This window comes from Felis catus, chromosome F1, assembly GCF_018350175.1.
Source record: "Felis catus isolate Fca126 chromosome F1, F.catus_Fca126_mat1.0, whole genome shotgun sequence".
In the NCBI taxonomy this organism is placed as follows: Eukaryota; Metazoa; Chordata; class Mammalia; order Carnivora; family Felidae; genus Felis; species Felis catus.
Genome location: NC_058384.1, coordinates 25,653,815 through 25,680,338, shown reverse-complemented (window position 1 = coordinate 25,680,338; position 26,524 = coordinate 25,653,815). Strand labels below are relative to the sequence as shown.

Sequence of the window (26,524 nt, the reverse complement as noted above, 5' to 3'; positions counted from 1 at the left end):
CATATTTAAAAAAATTTTTCTATCAGCTCTATACCAGAAGGGGCACAGATAGTAAAATAAATTAGACCAATCATCATTTCCTGTGTTCCTCAATTAAACTGTTAACATAAAAAAAGAAAATACTATTGTCCTACTTAACTAGCATTTTAAAGGTAATACCTTCAATAAAAAGTGTATAAATCTTTGAACTAGAGTGGGCAATCAGACTCTATACATTTCTTTCCTACTTAATAGACCTAGAGAAAATGTCCTTTGAGGAACTCTGCTATAAGTATCCAAAGGTGGCCATACAGAAGATCAGTGATGACTACAAAATATATTGTGAAAAAGCACCTAAAGTAGGTAAGTGTTTAAAACTCAGAGATAGGTTTGAGAGTCTCCAACCTCAAGAAGCATATGCCAAGAGAAGATCCATGCTTCTTCTGAAATGAGGGATGGTCAGGAGAGAATGACCATGTCTTTTTCTCTCCTACACAGCCACCAAAGGGCATCATGAAACTGGCATGCAATTATAAATGAATGGGGGTGGTGATGGAAACTGTTAATTCCTACCTTCTTACCTAGTTATCACCCTGGTGTTTTACATAATGCACATGTGTCCTCTAACAAATTTCTTGGAGTTGGAGATGCGTGGAAGGAGGTTTGTTGGTGTATGTTCTTAGTCATAACACCTTTAAAGAAATGAAGAAAGCAAAATTGGTGAAGGTAGATGCTGAAGTGCAGGGAAGTTACAGTAGGCCTCAGCAGATCCCATAGATGAAGCTCTAAAGCTAAGATGGCCCTTTGGAGTAGTCCCTCACTGAAATAGGGATTTTTTGTTTGTTTGTTTGTTTGTTTGTTTTTCCTTTCTAATTGACTCAAAAGAGATTTGGCTGCCTGTGGGGAGGCTATAACCTCAGTCAGCACCCTTTGGCTGAGACAATACCCAGAGGGGCCCTCAACTATCAGCTCTCTGCAGCCAACACCTCAGACAGCTGGGGAAGTGAGTGCTTTGGTCCTAAAAGGGGGATCTGAGCTATGCGTCACACCACCCTCTACTGTCCAGTTACTTTGTATAGAAATTTCACCCCATCTGGGAACAGATATTCCAGGATTCTAGTTGGTTCCTTTTCCCAGGGAGCTTATACTAGAAGGGCTGACTCACACTACTACAGCTTGTCTGGAGACAACAACAAGTACTCCTCTTTTCCTCCCCTGCCACCCAAACTAGAGTCCCTTTATTCTCAGCTAGCGTCTCTGCTGATCTTGGGGGGCTTACCAAGAAGGATGACCTCCATGTCATCCTTGTCATCTCTGAGGGACCTGAGCCCCTGGTCATCATGACCTCTCAGGCTGTGGTTGCTGCACTTGACAATTAATCACCAAAATTGGGCAGCAGAATACCAAGAGTGCCTAATGAATTCTCTGCCCCTGCTCTGTTACTGATGACCCTGATGATAGTCAATTACCCTGTCAGTACAGTAACTTCTTTGCTTGCCTGCTAGCTTCTTGGCCTAAGGAGCTTAAAGTGATTAAGTGCCTTCTGGGTCCCTAGTAGAAGCATTCCCGCTCTTGGAACCTGGATCTCTAGACTGGCACTGTCCAGTACAGGAGCTACTAGCATCATGTGGCCATTGAACACTTGAAATGTGTCTGATACGAATAGGTACATAAAGTACATAAAATTAAAATTAATTTCATCCTTTTTCTTTTATTCTTTTTAATGTGACTCCTAGGAAATTTAAAATTATATGTGTGATTCACGTTGTATTTCTATTGGACAGCTCTGGTCTAGACCCCAGAACCTAAAGTTATAAGGATTAGAAATTTCCCTAGTTAAATCACTTATACTGATGGTAAATGGATTACTACTACCTTTATCCTTTTCTTCCACACACGTGTATTCTACTTACTGGAGACACAACAACTTATAATGGTCTTCAGTTTATTCTAGAAGTTGATGTCCCATTTCCTAAGATCATATCCAAGCTGGTTTCACAGCTACACCTTCAAAAAACAGTTCTGTTGCTCTACCAGGCCAGCAGCTCTCATAGTTGATAGAACTAGTGGATCCTATCATCAAATGTCTGTTGTCAACCCCCTGGGATGTAAGTGTATCCCTTGGTCAGAGGCAATGTTATGTGGGATCTCATTCAGGGATCTTGTGAGCCCCCTGATAGCAATGCTGACTGAGACCTTGTAAGTAGGAATTCTTGTCAGTTCAAGTCAAGATGAATTGATGCCCTTGCCAGAATAGAAGTGATCCAGTGTTATCAACTTGCCACCAAGTGGGTGGTTAGTTTTCTATAAGGGTTGTTGAAATACTTGGGCTTGACATTTGTGTCTGTTGCTGACAAGTTGAACATTTGGCAGCAATGGTAACTAAATCAGCTTTGGTGAGTGTGGGGCCTATGCCACTGATTCCGTACACAACCTCTATCCCTGACATCTAGCTACTCTGTTCATGAGTTCATTGTGCCAGCACTAAGGTGGATTATGGCAGAAATTTGCTGACATCACTGTCCGAGTCATTCTGTCTACTTGGTTGTTTAGTGCCTCTTTCACAGTGGTTGTTTATTAGTGGGCTTTAAGACACAATACAGGGGTGCCTGGGTGGCTCAGTTGGTTGAGTGTCTGACTCCTGACATCGGCTCAGGTCATGATCTCATCATTCATAAGTTCAAGCCCCACATTGTGCTCTGTGCTGACAGCATGGAGCCTGCTTGGCATTCTCTCTCTCCCTCTCTGCCCCTCCTCCACTTGTGCTCACACACACTCTGTCTCTCAAAATAAATAAATAAACTTTTAAAAAGACACAACACAAAGATTTTCATTCTTTATGCTTACTCTCATAGATCCATCCACATGTGTCTTCCTCAGACTTCCTTGCTCGCAGTACTCTTTTTTTAAAAGAGAAACTTAATTTTTTAAATGATTATTTTTTAAGTTTATTTGTTTTGAGATACAGAGAGAGAGAGAGAGAGAGGAGGAGGGGCAGAGAGGGAGAGAGAGAGAATCCCAAGCAGGCAGGCTCCATGCTGTCAGCACAGAGCCAATGCGGGGCTTGAACTTACGAACTGCAAGATCATGACCTGAGCTGAGACTGAGTTGGATGCTTAACCAGCTGAGCCACCCAGGTGCCCCTTTCCCAGTATGCTTTTTAAAAAAAGACTTTATTTGTTTAGAGTAGTTTTAGGTTCACAGAAAAATTAAGAAGGATGTACAGAGATTCTCATATGCCCTCTTCCCCAACACTTGCACTCTCACATCATCAACATGCCCCATCAGAGTGCTACATTTGTTAAAATTGATAAACTTACATTAACAAATTATAATCACTCAAATCCATAGTTTACCTTAGGGTTTACTCTTGGTGTTGTACATTCTACGAGTTTGAAAAATGTATAATGACATGTATTCATCGTTATCATATCCTACAGAGTATTTTCACTGCCCTAAAAAACCTCTGTGCGCTAAAAGTCCTAATAAGCTCCACATATTCATACCTCTCCATACTGCCAACCCCTGGCAACCATTCATATTTTTACTGTCTCCATAGTTTCGCCTTTTCCAGAATATCATATAAATTGAAATCATATAATATTGTCTTCTTTCACATGATAATATACATGGTATATATACATGGTATATAGGCATATACATGGCAAATATACATTTAAGCTTCCTCCATGTCTAATTTTTCCTTGATAGCCCATCTCTTCTTAGAACTAAGTAATATTTCATTGGTTAAATGTACCAGAGTTTATTTATCCGTCCATCTACTGAAGGATATCTTGGTTGCTTCCAAGTTTTGGCAATTATGAATAAAGCTGCTATAAGTATCCATATACAGGTTTCTGTGTGTCATAAGTTTTTAATTCCTTTGGGTTAATACCGAGAAGCACAATTGCTGGATCTCACAATAATAGTATGTTCAGTTTTATTTAGAATTGCCAAACTGTCTTCCAAAGTTGTTGTACAATTTTGCATTCCCACCAGTAATGAAAGAGAATTTATGTTGCTTCACATTCCCAATCATCATTTGGAGTTGTCAATTTTGCAAATTTGGGCCACTTTAATAGGTGTTTAGGGGTATTTCATTGTTGCTTAATTTGCTTTTTCCTGATGATATACAATGTGAAGCATCTTTTCAAATGCTATTTTCTATATATATACTCCTTTGCTGAGGTGTCTGTTAAGGTTTTTGGCTCATTTGTTAATAAGTTTGTTTGTTTCTTTATTGTTGAATTTTAAGAGTTTTTTAATATTTTGAACAACAGTTCTTTATGAGATATGTTACTTTGTAAGTGTTCTCTTGCTTTCTCTAGTATTCTAATTGTTGTTCATAGACAGAAGTATTTAATTTGGATGAAGTACATCTTATCAATTCTTTCTTTCAAGGATTATGCCTTTGCTATTTTATCTAAAGAGTCATTGCCAAATCCAAAATTATCTAGATTTTTCCTATGTTATCTTCTAGGAGTCTAAAATTTTTGCATTTTACATTTAGGTCTATGATACATTTTGAGCTCATTTTTGTAAAGGGTATAAGGTGTCTGCACTGTTTTTTTTTTTTTTTTTTTTTTTTTTTTGCATGCGGATGTTCAGCAGTTTCTGTGCTATTTGTTGAAAAGACTATCTTTGCTGCATTCTATTGCCTTTGCTCTTTTGTCAAAGATCAGTTGGTTATATTCATGTGGGTCTATTTCTGGGCTCTCTGTTCTCTTCCATTGATCTATTTTCACCAATACCCCATTGTCTTGGTTACTGTTGCTTTACAGTAAGTTTTCTTATAGTAAATCCTGAAGTCAGTCAATGTTAGTCTTCTGTTTTTCTCATTCAATATTATATTGGTGATTCTGTGTTTTGCCTACCCATAGAAACTTAGGGTCAGTTTTCTAACACAGGTGTAACTCATTTTATTGTGCTTCGTTTCATTATGTTTGCAGATGTTGCGTTTTTATATATTGAATGTTATGGCAACCCTATTTTGAACAAGTCTATTGGCACCATTTTTCCAACAGTTTTTGCTCACTTTGTGTATGTCACATTTTGGTAATTCTTAAAATATTTCAAACATTTTTAGTATTATTTTATTTGTTATGGTGATCTATGATCAATGATCTTTGATGTTACTGTTGTTAAGTGTTTTGGGGTACCACAAACCTCACTCATATAAAATAGCAAACTTAACTGATGAGTGTTGTGTGTGTTCTGACTACTCCTAATGACTGACCATTCCCTCATCTTTCTCCCTCTTTTGGGGGCCCCTTATTCCCTGAGACACAACAATATTGAAATTAGGCCAATTAATAACCCTACAATGGTCTTTAAGCATTCAGGTGAGAGGAATAGTTGCACATCTCTCACTGTAAACCAAAGCCAGTGATGATTGGAGTGCCTGGGTGGTTTAGTTGGTTAAGAATCTGACTCTTGATTTCAGCTTAGGTCATGATCCCAGGGTCAAGGGATTGAACCCCAGTTTAGGCTCTGTGCTGACAGTGCAGAGCCTGCTTGGAACTTCTCTCTCCCTCTGCCCCTTCTCTGTTCATGCTCACTCTCTCTCTCTATCTCTCTGTATCAAAATAAATAAACTTTTTTAAAAAGCTGAGAGGACTCAGAGGGGAAGATGGTGGTGTAGTAGGACCCTGGGCTCACCTCATCCAACTGATCACTTAGATTCCACACACATCTGCCTGAATAACCCAGAAAACCACCAGAAGACTAGCAGAACAGACTCTCTGGAGCCAAGCGTAGACAAGAGGCCCATGGAAGAGAGTAGAAAGGGCGGGGAGGCAGTGTGCACTACGAGGACTGGCAGGAGGGAGCCAGGGTGGTGGAGGGGCAGCCCACCCAGCAAGGCAGAGCCCCTGAAGTCTGGCTTGAAAAAGTGGAGGGGCAGGACTCCATCAGTTCTGACAGCCAACGGGACTTAACATCTGGAATGTTAAAGGTCAACAGATTTGCTTTCTGAGACTGGGGAGGGCAAGAGGACACCAGGAGGGAGAGTTGTTGAGTCCCAGAAGGACAGAGCTCGGCGGGGGAAGAGAGGCGAGGGCAAGCGCCATCTCCCTCTCCCATCCCCCAGCCGTAATCCCAAAGGAAACCAGTTCCTGTCACCAAACTTGCTTGCACCACACAAATGCCCATGTGGTGCTTCTGTGGATCCATCCCTCCGACGAGTCTGTCTCCCTCCCGGTGCTGCAGGGCCCCTCCCACAAGAGGCCACTGATGGCAAAGCGAGCTAAGCCTGCCCCTCGTGCCCCTGTGCACCTTGTGGATCCACCCCGGCTAATATGCCAGATCCCATCAAAGCAGCACCACAAGCCTGGCAGTGTGCAAGTAGCCCAGACAGGGGCCACACCACTCCACAATGAGTCCTGCTCCTGGGAGGGGGGAAGATAAGGTACACACCAGTCTGACTGTGGCCCCAGCAGTGGGCTGGGGGGCAGACATCGGGTTTAACTGTGGTCCTACCCACCAACACAAGTTACTCCGGACAGCACAGGGGAAGTGCCCTGCAGTTTGGAGCCACCCCAGGGATTACCCAAAATGACAAAACGGAAGAATTCTCCTCAAAAGAAACTCCAGGAAGTAGCGACAGCTAACGAAATGATCAAAACGATTTAAGCAATATAATGGAACAAGAATTTAGAATAATAGTCCTAAAATTAATCGCTGGGCTTGAAAAATGAATAGAGGACAGCAGAGATCAAGGGACTAAGAAATAGCCATGAGCTAAAAAATGCTATAAATGAGATGCAAAATAAAATGGAGGCAGCCATAGTACGGATTGAAGAGGCGGAGGAGAAAATAGGTGGATAACAAGATAAAATTATGGAAAAAGAGGAAGCTGAGAAAAAGAGAGATAAAACAGTGCAGGAGTATGAGGGGAGAATTAGAGAACTAAGTGATGCAATCAAACGGAACAATATCCGTATCATAGGAATTCCAGAAGAAGAAGAAGAGAGAGAAAGGGGCTGAAGGTGTACTCGAACAAATCATAGCTGAGAACTTCCCTGATCTGGGGAAGGAAAAAGGCATCGAAATCCAAGAGGCACAGAGAACTCCCTTCAGATGTAACTTGAATCAATCTTCTGCATGACATATCATAGTGAAACTGGCAAAATACAAGGATAAAGAGAAAATTCTGAAAGCAGCTAGGGATAAAACAGGCTCTAACTTACAAAGGCCCACAAGACTAGTGGCAGATCTAGTTACTGAAACTTGGCAGGCCAGAAAGGAATGGCAGGAAATCTTCAATGTGTTGAACAGAAAAAATATGCAGCCGAGAATCCTTTATCCAGCAAGTCTGTCATTCAGAATAGAAGGAGAGATAAAGGTCTTCCCAAACAAACAAAAACTGAAGGAATTCATCACCACTAAACCAGCCCTACAAGAGATCCTAAGGGGGATTCTGTGAATGAAATGTTGCAAGGACTACAAAGTACCAGAGACATCAACACAAGCATAAAACCTACTGACATTACAATGACTCTAAACCCATATCTTTCAATAATAACACTGAATGTAAATGGACTAAATGCTCCAGCCAAAAGACATAGGGTATCAGAATGGATAAAAAAAAAAACCCAAGACCCATCTATTTGCTGTCTACAAGAGACTCATTTTAGACCTGAGGACACCTTCAGATTGAAAGTGAGGGGATGGAGAACTATCTATCATGCTACTGGAAGTCAAAAGAAAGCTGGAGTAGCCACACTTATATCAGATAAACTAGACGTCAAATTAAAGGCTGTAACAAGAGATGAAGAAGGGCATTATATAATAATTACAGGGTCTATCCATTAGGAAGAGCTAACAATTATGAATGTCTATGTGCTGAATATGGGAGCCCCCAAATATATAAAACAATTAATCACAAACATAAGCAACCTTATGGATAAGAATGTGGTAATTGCAGGGGACTTTAATACTCCACTTACAACAATGGATAGATCATCTAGACACAGGATCAATAAAGAAACAAGGGCCCTGAATGATACATTGGATCAGATGGACTTGACAGATATATTTAGAACTCTGTATCCCAAAGCAACAGAATACACTTTCTTCTCAAGTGCACATGGAACATTCTCCAAGATAGATCACATACTGGGTCACAAAGCAGCCCTTCATAAGTATAAAAGAATTGAGATCATACCATGCACATTTGTAGACTGCAATGATATGAAACTTGAAATCAACCACAGGAAAAGGTCTGAAAAACCTCCAAAACCATGGAGGTTAAAGAACTCTTTACTAAAGAATGAATGGGTCAACCAGGCAATTAGAGAAGAAATTAAAAAATATATGGAAACAAATGAAAATGAAAATATAAGAATACAAATGCGTTGGGATGCAGCGAAGGCAGTCCTGAGAGGAAAATACATTGCAATCCAGGCCTATCTTAAGAAACAAGAAAAATCCCAAATACAAAATCTAACAGCACACCTAAAGGAAATAGAAGAACAGCAAAGACACCCCAAATCCAGCAGAAGAAGAGAAATCATAAAGATCAGAGAAGAAATAAACAATATAAAATCTAAAAAAAAAACCAAAAAACTGTAGAGCAGATCAATGAAACCAAGAGATAGTTTTTTTAAAAATTAAACAAAATTGAAAAATTTCTAGCCAGGCTTCTCAAAAGAAAAGGGAGATGACCCAACTGGATAAATTCATGAATGAAAATCCCTCAGAAATATAAGCAATTATCAGGGAATACTATGAAAATTTATATGCCAACAAACTGGGCAACCTGGAAGAAATGGACAAATTCCTAAACACCCAAACACTTCCAAAACAGGAACAAATAGAAAACTTGAACAGACCCATAACCAGCGAAGAAATTGAATCATTATCAAAATTCTCCCAACAAATAAGAGTCCAGGACCAGATAGCTTTCCTGGGGAATTCTACTAGACATTTAAAGCAGTGATAATACCTATCCTTCTCAAGCTATTCCAAAAAATAGAAAGAGAAGGAAAACTTCCAGACTCATTCTATGAAGCCAGCATTACTTTGATTCCCAAACCAGACAGAGACCCAGCAAAACAAAAGAATTACAAGCCAATATCCCTGATGAATATGGATGCAAAAATTCTCCACAAGATACTAGCAAATTGAATTCAACAGCATACAAAAGGAATTATTCACCATGATCAAGTGGGATTCATTCCTGGGCTGCAGACCTGGTTCAACATTCGCAAATCAATCAATGTGATACATGACATTAGTAAAAGAAAAGAAAAGAACCATATGATCCTGTCAATCGATGCAGAAAAAGCATTTGACAAAATACAGCATTCTTTCTTAATGTCTCTTTTTAAACCCTCCAGAAAGTCAGGATAGAAGGAACATACTTAAACATCATAAAAGCCATTTATGAAAATCCCACAGCTAATATCATCCTCAATGGGGAAAAACTGAGAGCTTTCTCCCTGAGATCAGGAACATAACAGGGATGTCCACTCTCACCACTGTTGTTTAACACAGTATTAGAAGTTCTAGCATCAGCAATCAGACAACAAAAGGAAATCAAAGGCATCAAAATTGGCAAAGATGAAGTTAAGCTTTCACTTTTTTGCAGATGACATGATATTATACATGGAAAATCCGATAGACTCCACCAAAAGTCTGCTAGAACTGATACATGAATTCAGCAAAGCCGCAAGATACACAATCAATGTACAGAAATCAGTTGCAATCTTATACACTAATAATGAAGCAACAGAAAGACAAATAAAGAAACTGATCCCATTCACAATTGCACCAAGAATCATAAAATACCTAGGAATAAACCTAACCAAAGATGTAAAAGATCTGTATGCTGAAAACTATAGAAAGCTTATGAAGGAAATTGAAGAAGATATAAAGAAATGGAAAAACATTCCATTCTCATAGATTGGAAGAATAAATATTGTTAAAATGTCAGTACTACCCAAAGCTATCTACACATTCAATGCAATCCCAATCAAAATTGCACCAGTATTCTTCTCAAAGCTAGAACAAGCAATCCTAAAATTTGTATGGAACCACAAAAGACCCCAAATAGCCAAAGTAAGCTACCCAAAGACCAAAGCAGGAGGCATCACAATCCCAGACTTTAGCCTCTACTACAAAGCTGTAATCATCAAGACAGCATAGTATTGGCACAAAAACAGACACATAGACTAATGGAATAGAATAGAAACCCCAGAACTAGACCCACAAAAAGTATGGCCAACTAATCTTTGACAAAGCAGGAAAGAATATCCAATGGAAAAAAGACAGTCTCTTTAACAAATGGTGCTGGGAGAACTGGACAGTAACATGCAGAAGAATGAAACTAGACCACTTTCTTACACCATTCACAAAAACAAACTCAAAATGGATAAAGGACCTGAATGTGAGACAGGAAACCATCAAAACCCTAGAGGAGAAAGCAGGAAAAAACTTCTGACCTCAGCAGCAGCAATTTCTTACTTGACACATCTCCAAAGGCAAGGGAATTAAAAGCAAAAATGAACGATTGGGACCTCATGAAGATAAAAGGCTTCTGCACTGCAAGGGAAACAACCAACAAAACTAAAAGGCAACCAACGGAATGGGAAAAGATATTTGTAAATGACATATCAGACAAAGGGCTAGTATCCAAAATCTATGAAGAACTCACCAAACTCCACACCTGAAAAACAAATAATCCAGTGAAGAAATGGGCAGAAAACATGAATAGACACTTCTCTAAAGAAGACATCCAGATGGCCAACAGGCACATGAAGAGATGCTCACTGTCACTCTTCATCAGGGAAGTAGAAATAAAAACCACACTGAGATACCACCTCACACCAGTCAGAGTGGCTAAAATGAACAAATCAGGAGACTATAGATACTGGCGAGGATGTGGAGAAATGGGAACCCTCTTGCACTGTTGGTGGGAATGCAAACTTGTGCAGCCACTCTGGAAAACAGTGTGGATGTTCCTCAAAAAATGAAAAATAAATCTACCCTATGACCCAGCAGTAGCACTGCTAGGAATTTGCCCAAGCAATACAGGAGTGCTGATGCATAGGGGCACTTGTACCCCAATGTTTATAGCAGCACTTTCAACAATAGCCAAATTATGGAAAGAGCCTAAGTGTTCAGCAACTGATGAATGGATAAATAAATTGTGGTTTATATACACAATGGAATGCTACTTGGCAACGAGAAAGAATGTAATCTGGCCTTTTGTAGCAACGTGGATGGAACTGGGGAGTGTTATGCTAAGTGAAATAAGCCATTCAGAGAAAGATACCATAAGTTTTCACTCTTATGTGGATCCTGAGAAACTTAACAGAAGACCATGGGGGAGGGTAAGGGAAAAAAAGGTAGAGAGGGAGAGAGCCAAAGCATAAGAGACTCTTAAAAACTTAGAACAAACTGAGGGTTGATGGGGGTGGGAGGGAGGGGAGAGTGGGTGATGGGCTTGAGGAGGGCACCTGTTGGGATGAGCACTGGGTGTTGTATGCAGACCAATTTGACACTAAACTTCATATTAAAAAAAAAGAAGATTTAGATCCTTAAAAAAATAAAAATAAAAAAATAAAAAGCTGAGATAGAATTAAAGCTAGGCTTCTTGTGACTGAGAGTTAGCAAAGTTGTGAATGCAAAGAAAAAGTTCTTGAAGGAAATTGAAAGTGTTACAACAGTGAACACATGAATGATAAGAAAGCAAAATAGCTTTACTGCTGATATGGAGAAAGTTTTGATGGTCTGGATAGAAGATCAAACCATACATAACCTTCCCTTAAGCCAAAGCCTAATCCAGAGCAAGGTCCTAAGCCTCTTCAATTCTATGCAGGCTGAGAGAGGTGAGGAAGCTGCAGAAGAAAAGTTTGAAGCTAGCAGAGGTTGGTTCATGAGGTTTGAAGAAAGAAGCCATCTCCATAACATAAGTGCACGGTGAAACAGCAAGTACTGATATAGGACCACAGCAAATTATCCAAATCTAGCTAAGATAATTCAAGAAGGTGGCTACACTAAACAACAGATTCTCAATGTAGCACAAACAGTCTTATATTGGAAGAAGATGCCATTTAAAACTTTTCACTGCTGGAAAGAACTCAAGGCCTGGCTTCAAACCTTCAACAGACAGCTGACTCTTTTTAGAGGCTAATGCAGCTGGTGACTGTAAGTTGAAGCCAATGCTCATTTGCCTTTCTTACCTTTAAGTGTAGGGTTCTTAAGAATTATGCTAAGTCTACTCTGCCTATGCTCCGTAAATAGAACAACAAAGGCTGGATAATAGCACTTCTGTTTATAACATGTTTATAACAAAATAAAAGTATTTTTAAATTTTTTTAATGTTTATTTTTTGAGAGAGAGACAGAGTGTGAGTGGGGGAGGAGCAGAGAGAGAGACACACACACAGAATCTGAAGCCAGCTGTGCTGACAGCTCAGAGCCCAATGCGGGGCTCGAACTCATGAACTGTGAGATCATGACCTGAGCTGAAGTCAGACACTTACCTACTGAGCCACCCAGGCGCCCCATGATTTACTGACTCTTTAAAAAATGTTTTTAATGTTTATTTTTGAGAGAGAGAGAGAGAGAGAGAGAGAGAGAGAGAGAGAGAGACAGAGAGAGAGAGACAGAGCATGAGTGGGGGAAGGTCAGAGAGAGAGGAAGACACAGAAACCGAAGCAGGCTCCGTGGTCCAAGCTGTCAGCACAGAGCCTAACATGGGGCTCGAACCCAGAAACCGCGAGATAATGACCTGAGCCAAAGTTGGGCACTTAACCAATTGAGCCACCCAGGCGCCCCGGTTTTACTGACCATTTTAAGCCCTTTATTGAGACCTACTGATTTGATAAAGATTCCTTTCAAAATATTACTCCTCATTGAGAATGCATCTGGTCACCCAATAGCTCTGATGGAGATATACAACATTAATTCTGTTTTTATGCCTGCTAACACACCATCCATCCTGTAGCCCATGGATCAAGGCATAATTTTGACTTTCAAGTATTATTTAAGAAATGCATTTCTTAAGGCTCCAGCTGCCCTAAATAGTGATTCCTCTAATGGATTTGGACAAATAATTTGAAAACCTTCAGGAAAGGATTCACCATTCTAGTATCATTTAGAACATTTGTGATTCATGAGAAGAGGTCCAAATATCAACATTAACAGAAGTTTAGTAGAAGTTGATTCAAGTTCCCATAGATGACTTTGAGGGAGGGGTTCAAGCTTCAGTGGAGGAAATAACTGCAGATGGGGTAGAAAGAGCAATAGAACTAGAAACAGGAGTGGAGTCTGAAGATACGACTGAATTGCTACAATCTTGTGATAAAACTGGAATGGATGAAGAGTTGCTTCTTATAGATGAGCAAAGAAAGTTGTTTCTTGAGATGGAATCTACTTCTGGCAAAGATGCTGTGAAGATTGTTGAAATGACAACAAAGGATTTAGAATATTACATAAATTTAGTTGGTAAAGCAGTGGTAGGGTTTGAGAGGATTGACTCGAGTTTTGGAAGAAGTTTTGTGGGTAAAATGCTACCAAACACCATTGCATGCTACAGGGCAATTGTGAAAGGAAGAGTCAATCAATGTGGCAAACTTCACTGTTGTCTTATTTTAAGAAATTACTACAGTTATCCCAACCTTTAGCAACAACCACTGTGATCTGTCAGCAGCCATCAACATCAAGGCAAGACCCTCTACCAGCAAAAAGATTACCACTCACTGAAAGCTGTGATGATGATTAGCATTTTTTTTATGGTTAGCAATGAAGTGGGGTTTTTTAAATTTATTTTTTTAATTTACATCCAAGTTAGTTAGAATATAGTGCAACAATGATTTCAGGAGTTGATTCCTTAATGCCCCTTACCCATTTAGCCCATCCCCCCTCCCATAACCCCTCCAGCAACCCTCTATTTGTTCTCCATATTTAAGGGTCTCTTCTGTTTTGTCCCCCTCCCTGTTTTTGTATTATTTTTGCTTCCTTTCCCTTATGTTCATCTGTTTTGTATCTTAAAGTCCTCATATGAGTGAAGCCATATGGTATTTGTCTTTCTCTGACTGACTAATTTCGCTTAGTATGATACCTTCTAGTTCCATCCATGTAGTTGCAAATGGCAAGTTTTCATTTTTTTTTGAATGCCGAGTAATAGTCCATTGTGTACACACACACACACACACACACACACACACACACACACATATATATATATATATATATATATATATATATATATATATACCACATCTTTATCCATTCATCCATCGATGGACATTTGGGCTCTTTCCATACTTTGGCTATTGTTGATAGCATTGCTATACACATTGGGGTGCATGTGCACTTTCAAAACAGCACATCTGTATCCCTTGGATAAATACCTAGCAGTGCTATTGCTGGGTCATAGGGTAAGTTCTATTTTTAATTTTTTGAGAAACCTCCATTCTGTTTTCCAGAGTGGTTGCACCAGTTTGCATTCCCACCAGCAGTACAAAAGCGATACTCTTTCTCTGCATCCTCGCCAACATCTGTTGTTGCCTGAGTTAATGTTAGCCATTCTGACCAGTGTGAGGTGGTATCTCCTTGTGGTTTTGATTTGTGTTTCCCTGATGATGAGTGATGTTGAGCATTTTTTCATAGGTCAGTTGGCCATCTGGATGTCTTCTTTGGACAAGTGTCTCTTCATGTCTTTTGCCCATTTCTTCACTGGATTATTTATTTTTTGGGTGTTGACTTTGATAAGTTCTTTATGGGTTTTGGATATTAACCCTTTATCTGATATGTCGTTTGCAAATATCTTCCCCCATTCTGTCAGTTGCCTTTTAGTTTTGCTAATTGTTTCCTTCGCTGTGCAGAAGCTTTTTATTTTGATGAGGTCCCAGTAGTTCATTTTTGCTTTTGTTTCCCTTGCCTCCAGAGACGTGTTGAGTAAGAAGTTGTTGCAGCCAAGGTCAAAGAGGTTTTTGCCTGTTTTCTCCTCGAGAATTTTGATGGCTTCCTGTCTTACACTTAGGTCTTTCCTCCATTTTGAGTTTATTTTTGTGTATGGTGTAAGATTCCTTTTTCTGCTGTCCAATTTTCCCAGCACTTGCTGAAGATACTGTCTTTATTCCATTGGATGTTCTTTCCTGCTTTGTCAAAGATTAGTTGACCATACATTTGTGAGTCTATTTCTGGATTCTATTCTGTTCCATTGATCTGAGTGTCTCTTCTTGTGCCAGTACCATACTGTCTTCATGATTACAGCTTTGTAATACAGCTTGAAGTCCGGGATTGTGATGCTTCCAGCTGTTGTTTTCTTTTTCAACATTGCTTTGGCTATTCGGGGTCTTTTCTGGTTCCATACAAATTTTAGGATTGTTTGTTCTAGCTCTGTGAAGAATGCTCGTGTTATTTTGATAAGGATTGCTTAATTTTTCTTGAGATTTCTTCTTTGACTTATGTGTTAATAGTATGTTGTTTAATTTCCATGTATTTTGAGATTTTCCAGTTATCTTTCTGTTATTGATTTCTAGTTTAATTCCATTGTGGTATGAAAGCAGATATTGTATAATTTCTATTAAATTTTTAAGATGTGTCTTATGGCCCAGAAAGTTATCTATTCTGGTGAATGTTCCATGTGGGCTTTTGCAGTATGTACAGTCAGCTGTTGGATGTATCTATAGATGTAAATTATATCCAGTTGATTGATGGTGTTGTTGAGTTCAACTATGTCGTTGCTGATTTTCTGCCTTCTGTATTTGTCTATTTCTGATAGAGGGGTGTTGAAGTCTCTATGTATGATAGTACAGTTATAAATTTCTTCTTGAAGTTCTACCAGGTTTTGTTCATGTAGTTTGATGCTCTGATGTTAGGTGCATACACGCTAAGGATTGTTATGTCTTCTTAGAGAATTGACTCTTTTATCCTTATGGAATGCCCTTCTTTATCCTTGATAGCATTCTTTTTCTCGAAGTCTACTCTGATTGAAATTAATATAGCTACTCCTGCTTTCTTTTGATTAATATTAGCATGGTATATTTTCTCCATCCATTTACATACAATCTATGTTTTTATATTTTATTTTATTTTATTTATTTTTATGAAATTTATTGTCAAATTGGTTTCCATACAACACCCAGTGCTCATCCCAAAAGGTGCCCTCCTCAATACCCATCACCCACCCTCCCCTCCCTCCCACCCCCATCAACCCTCAGTTTGTTCTCAGTTTTTAAGAGTCTCTTATGCTTTGGCTCTCTCCCACTCTAACCTCTTTTTTTTTTTATTCCTTCCCCTCCCCCATGTTCTTCTGTTAAGTTTCTCAGGATCCACATAAGAGTGAAAACATATGGTATCTGTCTTTCTCTGTATGGCTTATTTCACTTAGCATAACACTCCCCAGTTCCATCCACATTGCTACAAAGGGCCATATTTCATTCTTTCTCATTGCCACGTAGTACTCCATTGTGTATATAAACCACAATTTCTTTATCCATTCATCAGTTGATGGACATTTAGGCTGTTTCCGTAATTTGGCTATTGTTGAGAGTGCTGCTATAAACATTGGGGTACAAGTGCTCCTATTCATCAGTACTCCTGTATCCCTTGGGTAAATTCCTAGCTGTGCTACTGCTGAGTCATAGCGTAGGTCTATTTTTAAATTTCTGAGGAACCTCCACACTGTTTTCCAGAGTGGCTGCACCAATTTGCATTCCCACCAACAGTGCAAGAGGGTTCCTGTTTCTTCACATCCTCTCCAGCATCTATAGTCTCCTGATTTGTTCATTTTGGCCACTCTGACTGGCGTGAGGTGATATCTGAGTGTGGTTTTGATTTCTATTTCCCTGATGAGGAGCGACATTGAGCATCTTTTCATGTGCCTGTTGGCCATCCAGACGTCTTCTTTAGAGAAGTGTCTATTCATGTTTTCTGCCCATTTCTTCACTGGATTATTTGTTTTTCAGGTGTGGAGTTTGGTGAGCTCTTCATAGATTTTTGATACTAGCCCTTTGTCTGATATGTCATTTGCAAATATCTTTTCCCATTCCTTTGGTTGACTTTTAGTTTTGTTGGTTGTTTCCCTTGCAGTGCAGAAGCCTTTTATCTTCATGAGGTCCCAATCGTTCATTTTTGCTTTTAATTCCCTTGCCTTTGGGGATGTGTCAAGTAAGAAATTGCTACGGCTGAGGTCAGAGAGGCCTTTTCCTGCTTTCTCCTCTAGGGTTTTGATGGTTTCCTGTCTCACATTCAGGTCCTTTATCCATTTTGAGTTCATTTTTGTGAATGGTGTGAGAAAGTGGTCTAGTTTCAACCTTCTGCATGTTGCTGTCCAGTTCTCCCAGCACCATTTATTAAAGAGACTGTCTTTTTTCCATTGGATGTTCTTTCCTGCTTTGTCAAAGATTAGTTGGCTATACTTTTGTGGGTCTAGTTCTGGGTTTCTATTCTATTCCATTGGTCTATGTGTCTGTTTTTGTGCCAATACTATGCTGTCTTGATGATTACAGCTTTGTAGTAGAGGCTAAAGTCTGAGATTGTGATGCCTCCTGCTTTGGTCTTTGGGTAGCTTACTTTGGCTATTTGGGGTCTTTTGTGGTTCCATACAAATTTTAGGATTGCTTGTTCTAGCTTTGAGAAGAATACTGGTGCAATTTTGATTGGGATTGCACTGAATGTGTAGATAGCTTTGGGTAGTATTGACATTTTAACAATATTTATTCTTCCAATCTATGAGAATGGAATGTTTTTCCATTTCTTTATATCTTCTTCAATTTCCTTCATAAGCTGTTTATAGTTTTCAGCATACAGATCTTTTACATCTTTGGTTAGGTTTATTCCTAGGTATTTTATGATTCTTGGTGCAATTGTGAATGGGATAAGTTTCTTTATTTGTCTTTCTGTTGCTTCATTATTAGTGTATAAGAATGCAACTGATTTCTGTACATTGTGTATCTTGCGGCTTTGCTGAATTCATGTATCAGTTCTAGCAGACTTTTGGTGGAGTCTATCGGATTTTCCATGTATAATATCATGTCATCTGCAAAAAGTGAAAGCTTAACTTCATCTTTGCCAATTTTGATGCCTTTGATTTCCTTTTGTTGTCTGATTGCTGATGCTAGAACTTCTAATACTGTGTTAAACAACAGTGGTGAGAGTGGACATCCCTGTTGTGTTCCTGATCTCAGGGAGAAAGCTCTCAGTTTTTCCCCATTGAGGATGATACTAGCTGTGGGGTTTTCATAAATGGCTTTTATGATGTTTAAGTATGTTCCTTCTATACCGAGTTTCTCTAGGGGTTTTATTAAGAAATGCTGTATTTTGTCAAATGCCTTTTCTGCATTGATTGACAGGATCATATGGTTCTTATCTTTTCTTTTATTTTTTATTTATTTATTTTTTTAAATTTTTTTTCAACGTTTTTATTTATTTTTGGGACAGAGAGCGACAGAGCATGAACGGGGGAGGGGCAGAGAGAGAGGGAGACACAGAATCGGAAACAGGCTCCAGGCTCTGAGCCATCATCAGCCCAGAGCCTGACGCGGGGCTCGAACTCACGGACCGCGAGATCGTGACCTGGCTGAAGTCGGACGCTTAACCGACTGTGCCACCCAGGCGCCCCTCTTTTATTAATGTGATGTATCACATTGATTGATTTGCGAATGTTGAACCAGGTCTGCAGCCCAGGAATGAATCCCACTTGATCATGGTGAATAATCCTTTTTATACGCTGTTGAATTCGATTTGCTGGTATCTTATTGAGAACTTTTGCATCCATATTCATCAGGGATATTGGCCTGTAGTCTCTTTTTTTTACTGGGTCTCTGTCTGGTTTAGGAATCAAAGTAATACTGGCTTCATAGAATGAGTCTGGAAGTTTTCCTTCCTTTTCTATTTTTTGGAATAGTTTGAGTAGGATAGGTATTATCTCTGCTTTAAACGTCTGGTAGAACTCTCCTGGGAAGCCATCTGGTTCTGGACTCTTATTTGTTGGGAGATTTTTGATAATTGATTCAATTTCTTCACTGGTTATGGGTCTGTTCAAACTTTCTATTTCCTCCTGATTGAGTTTTGGAAGGGTGTGGGTGTTTAGGAATTTGTCCATTTCTTCCAGGTTGTCCAGTTTGTTGGCATATAATTTTTCATAGTATTCCCTGATAATTGCTGGTATCTCTGAGGGATTGGTTGTAATAATTCCATTTTCATTCATGATTTTATCTATTTGGGTCATCTCCCTTTTCTTTTTGAGAAGCCTGGCTAGAGGGTTATCAATTTTGTTTATTTTTTCAAAAAACCAACTCTTGGTTTCATTGATCTGCTCTACAGATTTTTAGATTCTATATTGTTTATTTCTCTCTGATATTTATTATCTCTTCTTCTGCTGGGTTTGGGGTGTCTTTGCTGCTATGCTTCTATTTCCTTTTGGTGTGCTGTTAGATTTTGTATCTGGGATTTTTCTTGTTTCTTGAGATAGGCCTGGATTGCAATGTATTTTCCTCTCAGGACTGCCTTTGCTGTATCCCAACACATTTGGATTGTTGTATTTTCATTTTCGTTTGTTTCCATATATTTTTTAATTTCTTCTCTAATTCCCTGGTTAACCCATTCATTCTTTAGTAGGGTGTTCTTTAACCTCCATGCTTTTGGAGGTTTTCCAGACTTTTTCCTGTGGTTGATTTCAAGCTTCATAGCATTGCAGTCTGCAAATGTGCATGGTATGATCTCAATTCTTTTATACTTGTGAATACTTGTATACTTATCACAGTATGTGATCTATCTTGGAGAATGTTCCATGTGAACTCGAGAAGAAAGTATATTCTGTTGCTTTGGGATGCAGAGTTCTAAATATATCTGTCAAGTCCATCTGATCCAATGTATCATTCAGGGCCTTGTTTCTTTATTGATCCTGTGTCTAGATGATCTACCCATTGTTGTAAGTGGAGTATTAAAGTCCCCTGCAATTACCACATTCTTATCCATAAGGTTGCTTATATTTGTGATTGTTTTATATATTTGGGGCTCCCGTATTCGGCACATAGACATTCATAATTGTTAGCTCTTCCTAATGGATAGACCCTGTAATTATTATATAATGCCCTTCTTCATCTCTTGTTACAGCCTTTAATTTAAAGTCTAGTTTGTCTTGATATAAGTATGGCTACTCCAGCTTTCTTTTGATTTCCAGTAGCCTGATAGTTAGTTCTCCATCCCCTCACTTTCAATCTGAAGGTGTCCTCAGGTCTAAAATGAGTCTCTTGCAGACAGCAAATAGATGGGTCTTGGGGTTTTTTTATCCATTCTGATACCCTATGTCTTTTGGTTGGCACATTTAGTCCATTTACATTCAGTGTTATTATAGAAAGATATGGGTTTAGAGTCATTGTAATGTCAGTAGGTTTCATGCTTGTAGCGGTGTCTCTGGTACTTTGTCTCACGGATCCCCCTTAGGATCTCTTGTAGGGATGTTTAGTGGTGATGAATTCCTTCAGTTTTTGTTTGGGAAGACCTTTATCTCTCCTTCTATTCTGAATGACAAACTTGCGGGATAGAGGATTCTCAGCTGCATTTTTTTTTCTGTTCATCACATTAAAGATTTCCTGCCATTCCTTTCTGGCCTGCCAAGTTTCTGTAGAGAGATTGGTCACAAGTCTTATAGGTCTTCCTTTATATGTTAGAGCATGTTTATCCCTAGCTGCTTTCAGAATTTTCTCTTTATCCTTGTATTTTGTCAGTTTCACTATGATATGTCATGCAGAAGATCAATTCAAGTTATGTCTGAAGGGAGTTCTCTGTGCCTCTGGGATTTCAATGCCTTTTTCCTTCCCCAGATCAGGGAAGTTCTCAGCTATTATTTCTTCAAGTACACCTTCAGCACCTTTCCCTCTCTCTTCCTCCTCTGGAATACCAATTATGCATATATTATTTCTCTTTAGTGCATCACTTAGTTCTCTAATTTTCCCCTCATACTTCCGGATTTTTTTATCTCTTTTTCTCAGCTTCTTCTTTTTCCATAATTTTATCTGCTAGTTCACCTATTCTCTCCTCTGCCTCTTCAATCTGAGCCGTAGTTGTCTCCATTTTATTTTGCAGTTCATTGATAGCATTTTTTAGCTCCTCCTGGCTGTTCCTTAGTCCCTTGATCTCTGTAGCAAGAGATTCTCTGCTGTCCTTTATACTGTTTTCAAGCCCAGCGATTAATTTTATGACTATTATTCTAAATTCACTTTCTGTTATATTGTTTAAATCATTTTTGATCAGTTCGTTAGCTGTTGTTATTTCCTGGATGTTTTTCTGAGGGGAATTCTTCCGTTTCGTCATTTTGGATAGTCTCTGGAGTGGTGCAGGACTGTGGGGCACTTCCCCTGTGCTGTCTTGAATAACTTGCTTTGGTGGGCGGGGCCACAGTCAGACCTGATGTCTGCCCCCAGCCCACCACTGGGGCCACAGTCAGACTGGTGTGTGCCTTCCCTTCCCCTCTCCTAGGGGCAGGATTCACTGTGGGGTGGCGTGGCCCATCTGGGCTACTTGCACAGTGCCAGGCTTGTGGTGCTGGGGATCTGGAGTATTAGCTGGGGTGGATGGGCAAGGTGCACTGGGTGGAGGGGCAGGCTCAGCTCCCTTATCCTTTGGTGATCCACTTCAGGAGGGGCCCTGCCACACCAGGAGGGAGTCAGATCTGCCGCAGGAGGGATGAATCCGCACAAGCACAGCGTTGGGTGTTTGCACGGTGCAAGCAAGTTCCCTGGCAGGAACTGGTTCCCTTTGGGATTTTGGCTGGGGGATGGGCGAGGGAGATGGCGCTGGTGAGCGCCTTTGTTCCCCGCCAAGCTGAGCTCTGTCGTCCGGGGCTCAACAACTCTCCCTCCCATTGTCCTCCAGCCCTCCCGTTCTCCCAGCAGAGCTATTAACTTATAACTTTCCAGATGTCAAGTCCCACTCGCTGTCTGAACATACTCCCTCCGGCCCCTCCGCTTTTGCAAGACAGACTCGGGCCTCTGCCTTGCCGGAGGGCTGCCCCTCCGCCCCAGCTCCCTCCCACCAGTCCGTGTAGCGCGCACCACCTCTCCGCCCTTCCTACCCTCTGCCTCTCCGCCCTTCCTACCCTCTTCCGTGGACCTACGCTTGGCTCTGGAGACTCTGTTCTGCTAGCCTTCTGAAGGTTTTCTGGGTTATTTAGGCAGGTATGGGTGGAATCTAAGTGATCAGCAGGACGCGGTGAGCCCAGCGTCCTCCTACGCCACCATCTTCTCCCTGCCCTGTGTTTATATTTTAAATGTGTTTCCTGTAAATAACATAGAGTTGGGTCTTGTTTTTTGACCACTGTTACAATCTTTTACTTGATGCATTTAGACCATTGACATTCAAAGTGATTATTGATATAGTTACTTTAATATCTACTATATTTGTTATTGTTTTCTATTTGTTGTCCTTGTTCTTTGTTCTTATTTTTGTCTTCTACTTTTTGTCTTTATCTCTTTTTTCTCATTCTAGTATTCACATTACATGTATGTTACATCTTCTGTGTAGTTCTCACACAGTTCTTGGATGTTTTTTTTCAGTCTCTTTGTGTTCTTTGCTTTTAAGTTTTAAAGGTATCTATTTAGATATCATTAAGCGCAGAGATCTTTGTTCATCTGTTTCTAATCTATTAATGAGCTCATCATAGGCATTCTTAATTTCTGTCACATGTTTTTGCTCTCTAGCATTTCTTTTGGTTCTTTTTTTGGAATTTTCCAACTCTCTGCTTACTTTGTCCATCTGTTCTTGCATGTAGTCTACTTTATCTATTAGAGACATTATCTTATTTGTCATAATTGTTTTAAATTCCTCGTCTGATAATGCCAAAACCCTGCCATGTTTGGTTCTTATGTTTGCTCTTCTCTTTAAATTGCGAGGTTTTTTTCCTTTTGGTATGACTCATTTTTTTTCCCCTAATAGCAGGACATGATATACCAGGTAAAAGGAAATGCTGTAAATGGGACTTTAGTAATGTGGAGGTGAGGTGTGAGGGGAAGGCAAGCATTCTATAGTCCTAGATCTCAGTATTTTAGTAAGGCTATGCCTCAGGATTGTGAACTTAAAAAGAGCCAGGAAATTAACACGGATACATTACTACCATTTAATTTTCAGGCTGTGTTGAAGTTTCACCAAATGTCTCCTTATTATCCTTCAGTTTGGAACAGTGCCTCAAATTTTCTGGCTTTTATATCCTTGACACTTTTGAAGATTGCAAGGTTATTTTTATAGATGTCTTTCAATGTATTTGTCTGATGTTTTCTCATGTTTAAACTTGGATTATACATTCAGGTTATTCAGAAATATCATTGCAGTAGGTGGTACACAATTTTGCAATTGTTCCATTACTGGTAATGTTTCCTTTGATCAGTTAGTTATATGGTGCCTTCCAGGATTTTCCATTATAAATTAATTTTTCCCTTTGTAATTAATAAATATATGGGGGAAGGGAGAAGATGGTACTTTGAAATTATGTAAATATCCCATTCTTTATCATGCTTTTAATTTATTCATTTAGATATACAAATGATAGATGATAGATAAATAGATAATAGAGATACTCAGTGTTTACTGATATTATTTCATGGGTTTTAATCTATTATTATAGATACTTATTTTGATACTTATTTCAAATTGTCACCTTTTTGGTCAGTAGCATTCCATTCAAAGCTGCTTCTATCTCTTTTTGACATGTCACTGCTCATTTTCTTGCTGTCTTGTATGAAATTTCTGTTCCAAGCTCATTTTGTACTCTCTGTACTCTAGTCCTAGAATCAGCTATTTCTCCAAAGAGTGTAGTTCCTTCTCTTAGAGAATGGTATTTTAGAAGCCAAGATACAGGGATTAGGTTAGTTCATTGCTATTGGGATCACTGCAATCAGGTTTTCTCAACAGACAGAACTAAAGAACATTTATGTTTGTATGTATGTGTGTATGTGTACACAGGGACATTTATAGCTATATTTTCCATATATATATATATATATATATATATACATATATATATATATATATATATATATATATATATATATATATAAAGCCATTAAATCCCACCAATATCTCCAATATAATCCAACACAACTGAGTTCATTCTATTTCTCCTCCTTTTCCATTCTTTTACCTCTCTGACAATGAGAAAACTAATTCCCAGTTTCCTAAATGAATTTACTTATTGATTAATTCCTTTTATGTAACTAATGCCTTGTCTTCAACACATTATACCAAGTCCTTTCCATGCATGACACCCTTCTCACCTTGTTTGAATTCCAACACCATGTTTAGGATGCTTCTTCATGGGGAAATGCCTCATTCCATTCTGGTGACCTGTTCCAGGATGCTGCTACATGTGGCCACTCCTCCTTGCCCTTGGAGCTCTGACTCCCCAAACCTGGTTATCCTCCTTCCATGGGGATGTCTTCTTTATTTTTCTTGGGCATTGATACCCTCCATACCAGGCTGCACCCATTTCATGTGTAGACTCTCTCCTCATCTTATTTGGACTTTGTCACTCCACACCAGGTGACCCCATAACATGGACATCCTCAACCTACTCAGGTTCTGACACCCTATGCTAGACCACACTTAATGGGATTATCATCCTTATTCTGTTCAAGATTCCACACCTCATGCTAGTCTGCTCCTTTGTGCCCCAGCTGGGCACCCTTCTCAACCAAGTTGGACTCCCTATGTTGGACCTCCCTTTGTGTGGATGCCCTCCTTATCCTGCTTGTGTTCTGAATTCTCCAATCCAAGTTGTCTTTCATGGGGATACTCTTCTCCTCAGGTGGTGCTTCAGCACAGAGTTTAGGGCAGTACTTCTGGGAGCAGGGAGAAGTCCCCCTTATCCTACCTGGAATCTGTGCTCTTCCTCCCTTTTGGTACTTACACCTATCTTCTTCTGATTTTATAACTTAATTATTTAGGATATGAAGCCATGTCTTCAGTTTTTTAAGGCTGGACTAGTCTTTGCCATTATCCCCAGAATGTGATATTGTTTGTATCATCTTTACTAGGGGCATGGAAGGAGTTTCAGAGACTTCCACTTATCTTGCTCACCATAATAGCTCTTACTCCTTAGGCCAAGGAAATAATATGGTGATCTTGCCAACTACCAAGTAATTTCATTCCAGTATACACTTAGTGATTAGAAAAATGACTACCGAGTGTATGTGTAGGCCCAGTGAACCCACTGTGAGCTTGACCTGGGCTAGGACTCCATTTATTACCTAACCTTTATAAGTGGTTTCTCTAGTGGGGTCCATGATGACATTCTGGAGATCCAGATAACAGTGTTAACTAGGACACTGTTATCAATAGTTCTTGAAATGACTGGATATTTCCCTTCCAGTTCCTGTAGTAATTGCCCAAATGTCCCATTGGAGAGGGATTAGGAGTATCATTAGAATTCATTTTCCAGAATGTTCTAGGGTTTTCCTTCATGGAGAACTTTCTTCAGTCAGTGTGTTCCAGGTCTGAAAATTGACTCAGGTTTAGAAACTGAGCAAGGAATTGTGGCTTTCTTTGGTACAACTGCTCTCAGTCATTTATCCTTGATATCTTTTGGTTATATGTATTAAGCAGTAAATTATTTGGTTGCCTATCTATTTAACACCATGTTCTATTAACCATATCCACAGCTTTCTGAGAGTCATGTCCTCCTAGCTGCCAACTCTGACTTTATTGCTTATTATAGTAGTAGCATCTTTCTTACTTTTGGTAGTAAAGTGCCTCCACTTCACCTCTATGATTTTGGTATTTTATTTCCATTGCTATCAGAGACCTCAATTTGGTAATAGTTAGTCCTGACCTATGGATAAAGATGTGTTGGAAAACCCAGAGTTGGTACATTAAGAATATGCAGACTATGACCTACTGAGTAACAGTGCACAAACAACCCCACAGAGTTGGCAGGTAGCTCCATTGGCATCTGAACTCCTGCTTTGGGGAAGATAAAACCCTAGGGCCATTTTGATTGGAAGCACAGTTTTAATACAGTCGCACAAAAGAAGTAAAGTCACAAAATGTATTACTTTCAGTCTCAAAACAGGGTGCAGTGAGCCAGGGGAAAAGCATTCCTTCATCATAGTTTACCAGTGAGCAGAAGAGAGAACATGAATAGGGTAGCAAACACCTATTACTTATAAGGAGATTGGGGCAGCTGTCACTAATTTTTCATGGACCCAATTCTGAATGGCCATTTTATTTATTTTTATTTTTATTTTTTAAAATATAATTTATTGTCAAGTTGGCTAATGTGCTCTTGGTTTTGGGGGTAGATTCCCATGATTCATCACTTACATACAACACCCCAGTGCTCATCCCAACAAGTGCCCTCCTTAAAGCCCATCACCCATTTCCCCCTCTCTCCTGCCACCCCCACCCATCAACCCTCAGTTTGTTCTCTGTATTTAAAAGTCTCTTATGGTCTGCCTTCCTCCCTGTTTGTAACTATTTTTTCCCCTTCCTTTCCCCCGTGGTCTTCTGTTAAGTTTCTTAAGTTCCACGTGTGAGTGAAAACATATGATATCTTTCTCTGACTGACTTATTTCACCAGTTCCATCCACGTTGCTGCA

The 26,524-nt window shown here is 39.5% G+C and overlaps 1 protein-coding gene across 7 annotated transcripts in view; it reads left to right on the top strand.

Moving 5' to 3' along the window:
• The window catches only part of RGSL1 (regulator of G protein signaling like 1), a 127,739-nt gene that overhangs the window by 32,083 nt on the left and 69,132 nt on the right, over positions 1 to 26,524 (top strand). For all 7 annotated transcript variants that reach the window (XM_006942763.5, XM_045048548.1, XM_045048545.1 and 4 more), the window contains one exon: positions 235 to 342. In XM_006942763.5, the coding sequence (XP_006942825.3) occupies positions 235 to 342 (108 nt within the window). The remainder of the gene's footprint in view (positions 1 to 234; positions 343 to 26,524) is intronic.